General features: G+C 44.9%; 1 protein-coding gene across 3 annotated transcripts in view; it reads right to left on the bottom strand.

Moving 5' to 3' along the window:
- Positions 1 to 16,579, bottom strand: part of LOC140911696 (histone-arginine methyltransferase CARM1) — a 144,966-nt gene that overhangs the window by 49,934 nt on the left and 78,453 nt on the right. For all 3 annotated transcript variants that reach the window (XM_073345237.2, XM_073345238.2, XM_073345236.2), the window contains one exon: positions 8,490 to 8,600. In XM_073345237.2, the coding sequence (XP_073201338.2) occupies positions 8,490 to 8,600 (111 nt within the window). The remainder of the gene's footprint in view (positions 1 to 8,489; positions 8,601 to 16,579) is intronic.

The raw sequence follows: 16,579 nt of genomic DNA on the forward strand, positions 1-16,579 counted from the left end.
TCTTCAGTTGGCCAGAAGAAAAGAGGTTGTTGTCCCTCTAAGAACCCTACCCCGCTCCCCAGCTGGGTGACAGAGGTGATAGGAAGGGGGAAATTTACCTGGTCAGAACAGGGAGGACAAGAAGTGACTGGACAAGCTGTGGGGGGGGAGGGAGTGGGGGCAGTGCCCTCCAGGGACCTGAGTGTGGTGTTTATACTCCATGCACTTCCAGAGAAGTCCCCTTTCACAGCAATCAGGTGAGCCGTATTAGCTACTGGGCACTTAGGCAGACTGCCAAGTCACCTGGAGATTCGCAGCTGAGCCTCAGTAGCAGGGCAAGGCTGAGTTGGTATGGAAAAAGGGCCATGCCCCGGGACGAGCTGATGCCCTTTGTGCACTCTTTGGCAGCCCGGACACAGACACCAGATGTGGTTATTTTTCACTGTGATGTGGGACAGATCCAGATTTCTGCGTGAGGGTGATGATTATTTGGTCTCAGATGTTACAGAGGAGGGTATGGCAGGAAACCATAAAGCGGCCACTGGTTGATAAGGCCAGGAGGCACATGAATAGGGAGGTGGCTAAATTCGTATGTCACCAAGATGGATTGGCAATTGCTCACCCGGAAATGTCATATTCGGCACCCACGTTATTCAGGAAGGATGGGGTACCCCTATCCGACCAGAGAGTGGATATATTTTTGGCCCATATGAGGGAATGAATTGGTAAATATCTGGGAACCCAATAAAGGTGAGGAGGAGGCAGCCAAGCTAATTGCTGATGCTTCCTTGTGGCAGGCGTCCAGTACAGGTACACATTACAGAGGGGATAATGGTTCTTTGATCAAATGGATTTGGAAGGGGATTTAGTGGATAGCCTCCCTTAAAGAAGCTAAGGAAGACGGGTTGGAAAGCTAGGGAAGATGTTATGGGGTTCTGAAATCTGGTATGGTGGAGAGAGAAACTCTCCCCCTTTTTCCAGCTCCCTTAATCCTCATACAAATGGAGGGGTGCCATCAGCCGTTCCAAAAAGATGGACGCAATTAAGGAAATAATCATGACTAAGGCTACATTTTAGTCACGGGTATTTTTAATAAAAGTCAAGGACAGTTCACGGGCAGTAAACAAAAATTCTTGGCCCGTGACCTCTCCATGACTTTTACCAGTGAATAAAACTTGGGGGATGGGCTGCCTGGAGGCCCTGTGGGTGCAAGGGGAGGGCATCCCGGTTGCTGGGGGGAGGGTAGGGGGGCATGGGCAGTGGCACACGGCCCAGGACCCCTGCTGGTGCTGGGGAGGGGGGTTGGCGGGGCCAGCAGGCTTCCTACCTGGCTCCGTGCCTCCTCACCCCAGCAGCAGCACAGTTTGGGTGTGGGAGGGGGCAGGGAGTTGGGGCACAGGACCGGGTGAGGTAGGCTCTGGACGGGGCTTACCTGGGAGGCTCCCTGGAAGCGGCAACATCCCCCTTGTTCAGCTGCTAGGTGGAGGCATGGCCAGGCAGCTCTGCGAGTGGTTCCCGGCCAATGGGAGCTGCGAAGCCAAACTGCTGCTGTGGCCGGGGGCACAGGGGCTTGGGGGCATGGTGGCCTAAGACTGCCCTAGCAGTGGCTGGTGCGCCTGGCGCGGGGCTACCTGAGCTTCCTCTGAGCCAGCCACACCGGCCACTGAAGAAGTCACAGAGGTCATGGAATCTGTGACCTCCGTGACAAATTCACAGCCTTAATCATGACCTGCATTATACAATTTATTGTTGGGTACTACCATACACACTGAGTGAATAAAGTTGTGGCCTAATTAATCCTCATATATTGCCTCGTCTTTCTTTCAGTGGGGCTCGGACAATCATAGAAACGTAGGGCTTAAAGGGACCTCAAGTCAATTCCCCCACACTGAGGCAGGAGCAAGTATATCTAGATAGGTGTTTGTCTAATCTGTTCTTAAAAACCTCCAATTACGTGGATTTCGTTGCCTCCCTTGGAAGCCTATTCCAGCACTTAAGTACCCTTACGGTTAGGAAGTTTTTCCTAATATCTAATTTAAATCTCCCTTGCTGCAGATTAAGCCCATTACTTCTTGAACTAGCTTTAGTGGACATAGAGAACAATTGATCATTGTCCTCTTTATAACAGGCCTTATCATATTTGAGGACTTATCAGGTCCCTTGCTCAGTCTTCTGTTCTCAAGACTAAAACATACCAGTTTTTTTAACCTTTCCTCATAAAAGATTTAGAAAATCTGAACTAATCATTTTTGTGGTTCTCATCTGGACTCTCTCCAGTTTGTCCACATCTTTCTTAAAATGGGGCCATCAAAACTAGACATGGTTCCCCAACTGAGGCCTCATCGCTGCCAAGTAGAGTGGAACAATTATCTTCCATATCTTACATATGACATTCCTGTTAAGGCACTCCGAAAAAGCCTTTTCTGCAACTGCATCACATTGTCAGCTCATACTCAATTTGTGATCTACTATAACCCACAGATCCTTTTCAGTAGTACTGCCACCTAGCCAATTATTTCCCATTTTGTAAATGTGTGTTTGATCTTTCCTTCCTAAGTTTAATACTTTGCAAATGTCTTTACTGAATTTCATCTTGCTGATTTCAGACCAATTCTTTAATTTATCAAAGTTATTTGAAATTCTAATCTTGTCCTTCAAAGCATTTACAACCCCTCCCAGCTTGGTGTGATCCACAGATTTTATAAACACATTCTCCATTCCATTATTCAAGTAATTAATCAAAATATTGAACAGAACCAGACCCAAGGCTGACCCCTGTAGGATCCCCTAGATACATCTCCCAGTTTGACAGCAAACCATTGATAACCATTCTTTGCGCATGGTTATTCAATCAATTGTGCATTCAGTTTATAATAATTTCATCTAGATCACATTTCCTTAGTTTGCTTACAATAATGTCATGTGGGACACCATCAAAAGCTTCACTAAAAATCAAGATATATCATGTCTATTGCTTCCCCCCCAGCCACTGGGCCAGTAACTTTGTCAAAGAAGGAAATTAGGCTAGTTCGGCATGACTTTTTCTTGACAAATTCACGTTGGCTATGACTTATCACTCTATCATCCTCTAGGTGCTTACAAACTGATTGTTAAATAATTTGTTCCAGTATCTTTCCAGGTACTGAAGTTAGGCTGATGTGTTTTAGAAGATAATCATTAACAGTTCCAAGATTGCTTCAGCTAGTTTCTTAGAGTGAATTTCATCAGGCCCTACTGACTTGAATACATCTAACTTATTTAAATATTCTTTAACCTGTTCTCTCCCTATTCTGGCTTGTATTCATTCCCCCTTGTTCTGATTTTGTCCCTACACACTTGTGCTAGTCTTTTGTACTCATTCTAAGCAATCTGTCTATGTTTCCACTTGTAAGATTCCTTTTTGATTTTCAGGTAATCAACGAGCTCCCGAGGCAAAACATAGTGGCCTCTTACTATTTATTCTACTTATCATTCCTTTGTATCAGGATGGTTTGCTGTTGTGCCTTTAATATGGTCTCAGAGAAACTGCAAGCTTGCCTGAACTCCTTTCTCCCCCTTAGATTTTCTTTCTAAGGGACTTTATCTACTAACTCTCTGAGGTTATTAAAGTCTGCTTTTAAAAAGTCCATTGCCCTTATTCTGCTGCTCTCACTCCTTCCTTTCCTTAGGATCAGGAAGCCTATCATTTCATGATCACTTTCACTCAAGTTGCCTTCCACCTTCAGATTCACAACCAATTCCTCCCTGTTAGTCAGAATCAAGTCTAAAATGGTTGCCCCCCCAGTTATTTCTTCCACCATCTGAAACAAGAAGTTGTCCCCAACACATTCCAATAAACTTATTGGACATTTTGTGTTTTTTCTGTATTATTTTTGCAACAGATATCTGGGTAAAGTCCCCCACTATTACCAGGTCTATGGATATTTGTTCTAGAAATGCCTCAATAAATTTAACTTGTTAATTTCACATCCTACAGTATATACTTTGGACATCGGAAACAGATAGCAAGAAATACCACAAGAGGAATGATGACTGTAACCAGGAAGAAACTGACAGAAACTAATCCATTCTTGCTATAACCAGGCGTTATATATTAGAACATTGCTAATGAAGACTCACTGTGTTACTAGATTTTGAAAACTAGTATGTAAAAAACCGCACAATAAAAATGTTAAGGTTACTGAACCACGCAGTGTGCTTTATTTAACAAATTATTTTTGCCAAATTATAATATTTCATAGTGTATTAGTCAACCTCTTGCCGTATATTTTTAAAAAGTAAGGAAGGGATTACAGGTTACCCACTAGTATAGGCTCTGCAGCTGTGGGAGGAAAGCCATTTTATTTACAGCAGCATTTGTTGTTGCCTTCTCTGTTGCTTTTAGAGTGAGTGAACTGGTGCTTATGGCAGCTGCAGACAGGTCCCATTAAATGTAAGAGATGATGTGCAGCTAACTGCAGGAGCAGTGTCCCTGCATTTTTGGTATTCATAAACAAGCCTGAAGGAAAAGGAGGCTTATGTGGGGTTGAAGGAATGTGCAGATGAGCACTTGTGCCCTCTAAAGGTAATAAGAGCCTTGCTAAAAACCTGGGGCCTACAACCAGGACCGCTGTTCATACACGATGATGGCAGGTCTGATAAGGTACCAATTCAGTGCAGTATTGAGAAAAACCCTGCACTGCTGTGATCTTGACCTCCCTCCAAATTTGGTATTTATTCTTTCAGGATTGGGATAGCAACATCAGCAGTTACAAGGGGTTTCAGCTCACAGCAGGTGCACTCAAGAGGGTGCTAGAAATCAAGGTGTTACAGGACTTACATCTGCACCAAGCAAAAGATGGCAGGGAACAGCAAAACATAACTAACTTGTTTGTTTCAGAAGCTACACATAGCATATGCAATATCTGGATTTGTGGGCACTCTGCGGTGCATTGGGCCAATACAGCAGCTGGATCTCAGCTGGGCTGCAGGGGCAAAGTTGTACATGTCAAGAAGAGACATGCAGTGGGATCAGCTCATGCCACTTCTGTGCTCACTGACAGGCAATGGCTGGGAGCAGACCTAGTGCATGTGGGCAAGGCTAGTAAGAAAGTAAATAAGGGGGTCACCATGATATTCCTGGAGAAAGGGGGCTCAGTGATACATCATAGGGACATCCATTACAATCAGACAGAAGTTTCTGGGAATGACGGCGTACATCAGTCAGAGGGAGGTTTTGATGTACAGCTAGATGTGCGGGCATGGATTGGACAGGTGGCGTGATACCAGGCGGCATGGCTGGGCAGGGAGCGACCATGGTAGTTGCTGGTGCCCACTGTGGCTGTTTTCCAGTGTGTTTAAGAGAATAAAACGAATGGTTCCCAGAGGTAAAAGATCTGGGATTTTGGTGATAAGCCTTGGGCTCAGGTGATACGGTGAGACCTTGTGGCCTTCATGGGCCAAGGTCAGACCTTGTGACCTCACGGGCTGAGGTCCCCACCCTGCTTCACCCACTGTCCCCTTCACAGGGGGAGGTGCTAGGACTGAGATCTGAGTCGTGGGGGGTAGGCTGAGGAGAGCCACCCCATGTTATGGGTTATATGGGAAGGAGCCCAGTAGCCCTGGCACCAGTTAATGGGTTATATGATAAGGAGCCCAGTAACCCCTGCATTGGAACCAATTAAATGCCTGGTATAGGGGAGTATGGATGATGGGTGGGCAGTGCCCCTCCCCATGTTAAAGTCTAATAAAAGTTGCAGGCCTGACATTTAATCTATGCATGTGTCTGTCCTCATTTTGCAGCTGGCTCCACATGAATAGTTCATAGTGCATTAGTCAGCCTCTTGCCGCATATCTTACACAGTAAAAGGAAGTCTGAGTCATGAGAACTCACTAGAGCACTCTCTTATTAATTCTTTCCTGGAAAGCGGGGTGCTTTGTAGACTGCTATTTTGAGGAAAAAATTAAGAAGTTTCAATTGCCCTCTTACGTTTTAACCACCACCAAGAAGCAGATAAGATAGGTTAGTGCCAAGGAACACAGAACCATATATGAACCATGTAGAGTAGTTAGAAAGATGGTGCTTGGAAACTCAGTGCTCTGTCAGCTAATATTGTCTGTGCTGGTGACTGACAATATGACATTCTTCCTTCTAAAACAATAATGAATCCATATTTCAGCACAGGGAAGGGGGTACTGTGCTCCTGAAGGTATCATAATTTGAATGAAATTTAAAACCAAGAAGCGGATAAGACCCTTCATTCATTCAAGACCCTAACTACCTCTTATGCCCCGGGTAAATCCCAGTTTCAGCACCTGCATTTTTTCCACCCAACATTCCCTCCCCTGTAGTTACAACTGAATACGGTGTTCTTCATTTCTGCTCCTAAACTGTCAGATATTGTTAAGCAGTTGTAGCATTTAACCCTAGAGGTAGTTGATAGTGTTATACATATTCCCTTTTTAAAAATTATTTTCAGTGTTAATCTAGTGCTTGTGAGAGTAGCTGGGCTGACCGCCCTGGGGACTGAAGTTTTCTGTTTCTCCACAAAAAGAGAAGTGGTGCAAGCACAGTCTGCAGCCGTGCAATCTGCCCCACCAATGTATGTTAGCCATCACCTGGAGAAACCAGCTCTGAGAGTGGGAAGGCAATTCAGTTACTGGACCTAATGGATTCTTGGTCTCTCTCTGCACCAGTTATTCTAATAAAAGGTTTATATTGCACCATAAGTGTAAATAGCACTTGATAGAACACAGACGTGGCATGAACTCTATCAAAACCATGTGTGTGGGGGGGTGTCTATTCATTTCTTTATGTATAATCTACCGGTCCTCAGGCCATCAGCCTACTGATAACAATCACTTTTGTTTACTTCTGATCTGGACCAAATTCAAACCTGTGACCAAAGGCAAAAAATTCCACATCTCATTTCCAATGTCCCAGGTCATTTGAGTTCCCTTTTGTTCTTTATTATTAGAGATCTGGTATCCCATTATCCTGACCACTGCTAGTTAATACTTCAGTTTACCATGAAATCAAGCGACTGGACCACAATTTTAACTCCACTGAACTTGTCCTCTCAGCACCAGTGAAGTCAGAACTTGGCCATGCATAATTTTTTGGGGGCGTGTATAACGTTTCAGATGCCTTTTGATGTCTCTGGCAAATGACAAACAGTCCTCACTTTAATTAGCAAAGCTAAAACTCAGCGAGAGTTCTTCCATAATCTAAATTTGAAGACAGAAAAGATTTTCCAGAAAAAAAAAGAAAAGGTGGGCCTGCTATGCAGGTCTTTCCACAGTCCTTTCGAGTGATTACACTAAACCTTTTTTTTATACTTACCAGCTACAAAATATATATACACAATATCTTGTTTATGTATAAGCAAATGAACAAAAACAACGAGTAGCCTCTATTCAAGCATTTTTAACCACAGCACAAATAAGCTGGAAATATGAAGGTGATGCTATGCGATTCCTAGCTCAATTCTACATCTATCATATTATTTACCTTTCTTAAATCCAGAACATTTCTATGAGACATTCATTCACTGATACAAGTTTATAAAACAATGAACAGGAAGACTCTTTGGAGCCCTGTATCAGAGCCAAAAGGAAAATGTTAAAACCTACAGGTTTGTAGCTATGAATATTTGGAAAAAAAGTAAAAGTATCTAATACTGCAGATGTTCTTCCTTTAAAACCCGAACAGCCTTAATTCCCAGTTCACAGGTTTCCTTATCACGAAAACCATTACTACAATTGACAATTGGCAGACAGCTCAAGGACTGAATTGGTTCTGCAGGATGAGCTATCATCTCGACTCTAGCAGAGCAAGATAGGGCCACATTGTTAGGGTAGCACTGGCAAACTTCCACTGCAGCTCCTTAATTGCTTTGTCTATGCTTAAAAGACTGCCAGTTGTGAGTGTTGTCCATCTATCATCTTTAAATTAGTATTACAACTCAATAAAAGAAAAATAAGATATCTGGATCAGAAAGATGTACAAAATTATATTATTTAGTAATCAGTGAACTTAGTAGTTATTTCCCTCTCTCGACTTAAACAGGACACATGTTACAGCTCAGTAAAGTGTGTGATTATTTCCTAAGACCAGAGAAAGAGCTGACTAATCACACTAAGGGATTGGAAATTAAATCAATAGTCAGAGCACCTACAACCAAAAGAATTTTTGTTAAAAATTTAAAAAAATACAAAAGGGAAAAGCAAAAAAAATTTTGTCAGGGAGAAAAGATTTAATCATTGTTATTTTAAGGGCATTTGTGACCTTATTAAAAAGGAAGGAAAATGATTTATTATATTACTATCAGTATTTATTACATTGTATCAACCAGAATATCTTTAAAGATATTTTTAAATTATGAACACTAACAACATACATCCTTAGTCATGTTATAAACAGAAATCTGCAGCATTGCCATTTGTGAGATGTGGTCCTAGATATCTGTTGCCTTTGTGGTACACTAGTTACCTACAGACCAGTTTAACACCTGGTTGAACAAAACACTTACCTCGGCATATTTTGCCACTGAGCTGGCTTCAACTGCATAGACTTTTCTAGCTCCAGCCTGCACTGCAAAAAACGAAAGGATTCCTGATCCACAGCCAACATCTAGGACCACCTTGAAAACAAAAGGCACACACACAAAAAAAAGAAGTTTAGAAGGTGGATTATTTTCAAAGTTGTTATTTCATTCTTGTATGTCTACGTCCCAGAGGACCAAGCACGACATCCTGAAGAAATATTTAAACTGGGAGGAAAAATGGTGTTAAAAAGCCAATCATCATAAATTTTATTTTGGGTGCTTACATTTAAATAGATAAACTGCTTGAACTAGCGGTTCCTTCCCCTGGGCTACTTCCCTCTACTGCCCTTCAGCTTGTGGGGCTTCCTGCCCTCCCTCTGCACAAACCAGGTGTCCCTTTACCTAGGGTCTTGGTCTTCTTAGCCCACCGCAGCACTTCTCCAAACTCTCCTCTGCTTCCCTCCAAACTGCTCTCTGCTCCAATACCAATCCACTCTGCTTCAACTCCTCCAAACTGCTCTCTGCTCCAATACCAATCCACTGTGCTTCACCTCCTCCAAACTGCTCTCTGTTCCAACACCAATCCACTCTGCTTCATCTCCTTTCCTTGTCTGATTGAAGCAGGGGGGGTTTAATCAGGTGACTTGGCTTCAGGGGCTCTAATTAGCTTCAGGTGCTTTAATAAATCTATAGCAAACTTTCTTCCCTCTACAGGGAATAAGGCTCTAACACTCTCCTGCTGCCCTCTGGCCATGCTGTATCACAAAGAATACAGAAAATGGGTGAAGTATTAAGTAAGATTTAGATAGATTAGATGTACATGCGTGCACACAGACATATATGTATATATTTTGTGCAATATTTTTACATACTGCTAGGTCCATAAATAGCTGGGTGTAGTTTTCAAATGAAGGCCCTGATTCCGAAAAAACTTACGCACATATTTAACTTTAAGCAAATAGTATCACTGCAGGATTGAGTTTTGGGTTTTTTGTTTTTTTAAATGAAAACACTTATGTAGATGTATAACTTTAATCACATAAATAGCCCTGTGGAGTCCTCCAATGGGACTCCTTATGTGAGTAAAGTATGCAGTGGGGGTTTCTTTCAATGTATTTTCCAATTACAAATGCTGATGCCATAGTGTTGCCTAAACAGTCTGCATTCTGCTGCTAGCTTTATTACCAACACCAGCAGGTCCACACAAATCCCTCTATACTAAGCCCTGGTCTACACTAGGACTTTAGGTCGAATTTAGCAACGTTAAATCGATTTAAACCTGCACCCGTCCACACAGTGAAGCCCTTTATTTCGACTTAAAGGGCTCTTAAAATCGATTTCCTTACTCCACCCCTGACAAGTGGATTAGCGCTTAAATCGACGTTCCCAGCTCGAATTTGGGGTACTGTGGACACAATTCGATGGTATTGGCCTCCGGGAGCTATCCCAGAGTGCTCCATTCTGACCGCTCTGGACAGCACTCTCAACTCAGATGCACTGGCCAGGTAGACAGGAAAAGAACCGCGAACTTTTGAATCTCATTTCCTGTTTGGCCAGCGTGGCAAGCTGCAGGTGACCATGCAGAGCTCATCAGCACAGGTGACCATGATGGAGTCCCAGAATCGCAAAAGAGCTCCAGCATGGACCGAACGGGAGGTACGGGATCTGATCGCTGTTTGGGGAGAGGAATCCGTGCTATCAGAACTCCGTTCCAGTTTTCGAAATGCCAAAACCTTTGTGAAAATCTCCCAGGGCATGAAGGACAGAGGCCATAACAGGGACCCGAAGCAGTGCCGCGTGAAACTGAAGGAGCTGAGGCAAGCCTACCAGAAAACCAGAGAGGCGAACAGCCGCTCTGGGTCAGAGCCCCAAACATGCCGCTTCTATGATGAGCTGCATGCCATTTTAGGGGGTTCAGCCACCACTACCCCAGCCGTGTTGTTTGACTCCTTCAATGGAGATGGAGGCAATACGGAAGCAGGTTTTGGGGACGAAGAAGATGATGATGAGGAGGAGGTTGTAGATAGCTCACAGCAAGCAAGCGGAGAAACCGGTTTTCCCGACAGCCAGGAACTGTTTCTCACCCTAGACCTGGAGCCAGTACCCCCGAACCCACCCAAGGCTGCCTCCTGGACCCAGCAGGCGGAGAAGGGACCTCTGGTGAGTGTACCTTTTAAAATGCTATACATGGTTTAAAAGCAAGCATGTGAAAGGATTACTTTGCCCTGGCATTTGCGGTTCTCCTAGATGTAGTCCTAAAGCCTTTCAAAAGGTTTCTGGGGAGGGCAGCCTTATTTCGTCCTTCATGGTAGGACACTTTATCACTCCAGGCCAGTAACACATACTCGGGAATCACTGTAGAACAAAGCATTGCAGTGTATGTTTGCTGGCATTCAACCAAAATCCGTTCTCTCTCTCTCTGTGTTATCCTCAGGAGAGTGAGATATAATTCATGGTCACCTGGTTGAAATAGGGTGCTTTTCTTCAGGGACACTCAGTATAGCCCATTCCTGCTGGGCTGTTTGCCTGTGGCTGAACAGAAATGTTCCCCGCTGTTAGCCACAGGGAGGGGGGAAGGTTGAGGGGGTAGTCACGCGGTGGGAGGAGGCAAAATGCGACCTTGTAACGAAAGCACATGTGCTATGTATGTAATGTTAACAGCAAGGTTTACCCTGAAAGAGTGTAGCGACTGTTTTATAAAATGTGTCTTTTTAAATACCGCTGTCCCTTTTTTTTTCTCCACCAGCTGCATGTGTTTCAATGATCACAGGATCTTCTCCTTCCCAGAGGCTAGTGAAGCTTAGAAAGAAAAAAAACGCACTCGCGATGAAATGTTCTCCAAGCTCATGCTGTCCTCCCACACTGACAGAGCACAGACGAATGCGTGGAGGCAAATAATGTCAGAGTGCAGGAAAGCACAAAATGACCGGGAGGAGAGGTGGCGGGCTGAAGAGAGTAAGTGGCGGGCTGAAGAGAGGGCTGAAGCTCAAATGTGGCGGCAGCGTGATGAGAGGAGGCAGGATTCAATGCTGAGGCTGCTGCAGGACCAAACCAGAATGCTCCAGTGTATGGTTGAGCTGCAGCAAAGGCAGCTGGAGCACAGACTGCCACTGCTGCCCCTCTGTAACCAACCGCCCTCCTCCCCAAGTTCCATAGCCTCCACACCCAGACGCCCAAGAACGCGGTGGGGGGGCCTCCGGCCAACCAGCCACTCCACCACAGAGGATTGCCCAAAAAAAAGAAGGCTGTCATTCAATAAATTTTAAAGTTGTAAACTTTTAAAGTGCTGTGCTTAAAGTGCTGTGTGGCATTTTCCTTCCCTCCTCCACCACCCCTCCTGGGATACCTTGGTAGTCATCTCCCTATTTGTGTGATGAATGAATAACGAATGCATGACTGTGAAGCAGCAATGACTTTATTGCCTCTGCAAGCGGTGATTAAAGGGAGGAGGGGAGGGTGGTTAGCTTACAGGGAAGTAGAGTGAACCAAGGGGCGGGGGGTTTCATCAAGGAGAAACAAACAGAACTTTCACACTGTAGCCTGGCCAGTCATGAAACTGGTTTTCAAAGCTTCTCTGATGCGTACCGCGCCCTCCTGAGCTCTTCTAACCGCCCTGGTGTCTGGCTGCGCGTAACCAGCAGCCAGGCGATTTGCCTCAATCTCCCACCCCACCATAAACGTCTCCCCCTTACTCTCACAGATATTGTGGAGCACACAGCAAGCAGTAATAACAGTGGGAATATTGGTTTCGCTGAGGTCTAAGCGAGTCAGTAAACTGCGCCAGCGCGCCTTTAAACGTCCAAATGCACATTCTACCACCATTCTGCACTTGCTCAGCCTGTAGTTGAACAGCTCCTGACCACTGTCCAGGGTGCCTGTTGACGGCTTCATGAGCCATGGCATTAAGGGGTAGGCTGGGTCCCCAAGGATACATATAGGCATTTCAACATCCCCAACAGTTATTTTCTGGTCTGGGAAGAAAGTCCCTTCCTGCAGCTTTTGAAACAGACCAGAGTTCCTGAAGATGCGAGCGTCATGCACCTTTCCCGGCCATCCCATGTTGATGTTGGTGAAACGTCCCTTGTGATCCACCAGAGCTTGCAGCACTATCGAAAAGTACACCTTGTGGTTTATGTACTCGCCGGCTTGGTGCTCTGGTGCCAAGATAGGGATATGGGTTCCGTCTATGGCCCCACCACAGTTAGGGAATCCCATTGCAGCAAAGCCATCCACTATGACCTGCACATTTCCCAGGGTCACTACCCTTGATATCAGCAGATCTTTGATTGCGTGAGCTACTTGCATCACAGCAGCCCCCACAGTAGATTTGCCCACTCCAAATTGATTCCCAACTGACCGGTAGCTGTCTGGCGTTGCAAGCTTCCACAGGGCTATCGCCACTCGCTTCTCAACTGTGAGGGCTGCTCTCATCCTGGTATTCATGCGCTTCAGGGCAGGGGAAAGCAAGTCACAAAGTTCCATGAAAGTGCCCTTACGCATGCAAAAGTTTCGCAGCCACTGGGAATCGTCCCAGACCTGCAACACTATGCGGTCCCACCAGTCTGTGCTTGTTTCCCGAGCCCAGAATCGGCGTTCCACAGCATGAACCTGCCCCATTAGCACCATGATGCATGCATTGGCAGGGCCCATGCTTTCAGAGAAATCTGTGTCCATGTCCTGATCACTCACGGGACCGCGCTGACGTCGCCTCCTCGCCCGGTATCGCGTTGCCATGTTCTGGTGCTGCATATACTGCTGGATAATGCGTGTGGTGGTTGATGTGCTCCTAATTGCCAAAATGAGCTCAGCGGCCTCCATGCTTGCCTTGGTATGGCGTCCGCACAGAAAAAAGGCGCGGAACGATTGTCTGCCGTTGCTCTGACGGAGGGAGGGGCGACTGACGACACGGCTTACAGGGTTGGCTTCAGGGAGCTAAAATCATCAAAGGGTGTGCCTGTACATCAAGGAGTATTTCAGGCAGGACTGCACGGAGGGTTCCAATAAGAAATGGTGCACCAAAGTTATCGTTGTTATTGGAACAAGGAGGTTAGCCTGGCCTCTGATTGATACATGGCTAGATTAACCTCGCTGCGCCTTCTCTGTGACTGACTGCAGTGTGATCTAGACAGGGGAGGAGGAAAATGAGTACAAAACAAATCTGGTCTATTTCTTGTTCTGACCCACTCCATCTATCCTTTACATCTTTGGCTGGCAGCAGACAAAAAAGGCGCGAAATGATTGTCTGCCCTTGCTTTCACGGGGGGAGGGAGGGTGGGAACGGGGTCCTGACGATATGTACCCAGAACCACCCGCGACAATGTTTTAGCCCCATCAGGCATTGGGATATCAACCCAGAATTCCAATGGGCAGCGGAGACTGCGGGAACTGTGGGATAGCTACCCACAGTGCAACGCTCCAGAAGTCGACGCTTGCCTCGGTACTGTGGAAGCGCTCCGCCGAGTTAATGCACTTAATGTACTTAGAGCATTTTCTGTGGGGACACACACACTCGAATATATAAAACCGATTTCAAAAAAACCGACTTCTATAAATTCGACCTAATTTCGTAGTGTAGACATACCCTAAGCTGCATAAAGAGTGTAGCAAGTCACTCAAGATCTCATGGTTAAAGAGATTCAAAAGTGCATAGATAGATATTGGTAGTTAGTGGCAGAACGATTAAGATGAGTAGCCTAACCAGTGAGTGAGAGTGTGAGTGAAAGAGAAGTAATTCAGAAATGAATCTCCAGATCTGAACCTGCCCCCTCTGGTTTTGTTTCTGGGCTGGATACAAAACAAGAAGCCTTATTCTGCAATTCAAATCTGGCTGAAATGCTCATGAGATTTGGCCCAAGATAGTGGAAATCTCACAAGAACATTTAACTTTGTGATTTTTGCCATTTGGGAACAAAACCTCGTAAGACTTCAGTGCTATCTATTCAGAAATCAGATCATGCTCCTGACTTAACCTCAAACCTGAGCCCTGGCCTTAAATTAAACTGGCTCCAAAAACTGCCCCAATGGCCCTTCCTCTAGTAAATGCTGCAGCTCAATTTACCAATAAGCTCAAAACCTCCCAATAATGCAATTTGCGTAGCAGCCTTGAAAAATAAGATATTTTTGTGAATACATAAAAAGAAAGAGAAGTAGTATTGGCAAGAAAATCTGTCAGGGCTGAAAGCATACTTCACTTTTAAAAAACATACTTTATGTGAAACCTAGGCTACGTACTAATGAAAGCAATCCAACCGCCAGTGCATATTGTAGCCAGTCTGAATCTCTGTTTCACAGATACAGGAAATACTAAGGCAACTAACATTGTTTCTTTTATTTTACATAGCTTCAAATTAGGCCTTGGGGCCAAAACTTTGCCTCTAATATTATTTTCTTTTCCTAGTGCAAGATTTTATTAAGTTCATTTTTTATTTCACAGACAACAGGCTGTCACAGAGCCAGTTTTGTTTCTGTGCTTTGGTGAGTATTAGACCACACCTCCATGCCCAGAGGAGCTAACTTCAAAACAGCAAATTACTGCAAATATTGGGCAAAGGGGAATAAAGAAAAGGTAGAGGCAGGGAGCCAATGACAATCAAGCACAAGTTTCTGTTTAACCACAGGGCCGACGGAAGGATTTGTTGGTAGAAGATTTCTCAAAACCTACTGGGGAACACTGCTGATCATAACCTTTCCTTTTTGTATATGTCGAGAGGAGAGGGAAGAACCAATGGCCATGGTTAAACATTACTAATGGGATGGAGAAATGCGGCTTTCTACTTAGGGCCAGATTCTGAGCCCCTTCCTCACATCCAGTAACACACCTTACTTCTCATATGGTCCATCTGACTTTGTGGAGTAAGGTACTGCTATAGGGCATGGAGGTGCCCCCTGCTGAGATAATGTGGTGTTGCAGGCATACCTACCTTGGTTTCCTTTCTTTCAGGGCCTTTTAAGAATTCCACACAATCCTCAAATGGATATAAGACAAGATTCCCCTGAAGGGGTTCTACTTTATTAAATCCAAAATAAGCTTAAACTAAAGTCTCTTTCCTTGGGCTCGGAGGTTACACAGCCTTCCTCTTTGGGGCCTGTGGTTCTCAATCCTGGGAGCGTCTCTCCCTTTGGAAAGTTTCTTTCTCTATGAGTACCTCCTGTAAGCAAACCCTAATAGTTTTTTATCAGGCCCAAGTGTTCATTATCCAATTAACTACCTAGATGGGCTCATTAAATTAACTCTTCACAGGTAGCCTAGGCCCAGACTCCCTTTAAGGGGCCAGCAATGTCATGACAGGCACTATCCATTGTAAGAGCATCAGAACCCAGCCCTCAGTGGGTATGTCTACACTGCAAAGAAAATCCACAGCTGGCCCATGTCAGCTGACTCAGGCTTGTGGGGCTTGGGCTGTGGGGCTTTTTCATTCCAGTGTAGACATCCGGGCTCAGGCTACAGCCCAAGCTTGGAGACCCACCCCAGCTCGCAGGGCCCTGCAGCTCATGCTCCAGCCTGAGCCCAGAAGTCTACACTTCAATGAAACAGCCCCACAGCCTAAGCCCCATGAACCCACATCGGCTGGCACAGGCCTGCTGCAGGCATCTAGTTGCTGTGTAGAGATTTTCACAGTGCATTGTCTTAGTGACCACAGTGGATTTTCAATACATGGAATTAGCATTTTTTTCCCAATAAGAAGTCAAATATTCTCAATATAAGTGTCTAGTTTTAGGACTGGCTGTTAGTGAGTTTACTCTATATATGTATTTGCTCTCACATATTTATATCTATGTATAAGTAAATAAATAAGGACAGTAATTTGTGGGAGTTTCAAGAACTAGTCTGAAGCAGATGTGTGGCTACTTAAATAATTGTGAAAAATCAACATTTCAGGGAGGATTTGTGCTGTACCCATCTAATTAGAGCGAGGTCATGATCCTGCAAACTCTCACAAAGGTGAGTAATTTTCCACATTGAATTTAGTGGGACTATCCACAGGTGGAAAGATATACACATGCTTAAGCATTTGCAAAACAGAGGTCTGCTCAGGCCTAATTTTTAGGCCTGACCAGGACCCAACCCGATCTCT

This window comes from Lepidochelys kempii, chromosome 5, assembly GCF_965140285.1.
Source record: "Lepidochelys kempii isolate rLepKem1 chromosome 5, rLepKem1.hap1, whole genome shotgun sequence".
In the NCBI taxonomy this organism is placed as follows: Eukaryota; Metazoa; Chordata; order Testudines; family Cheloniidae; genus Lepidochelys; species Lepidochelys kempii.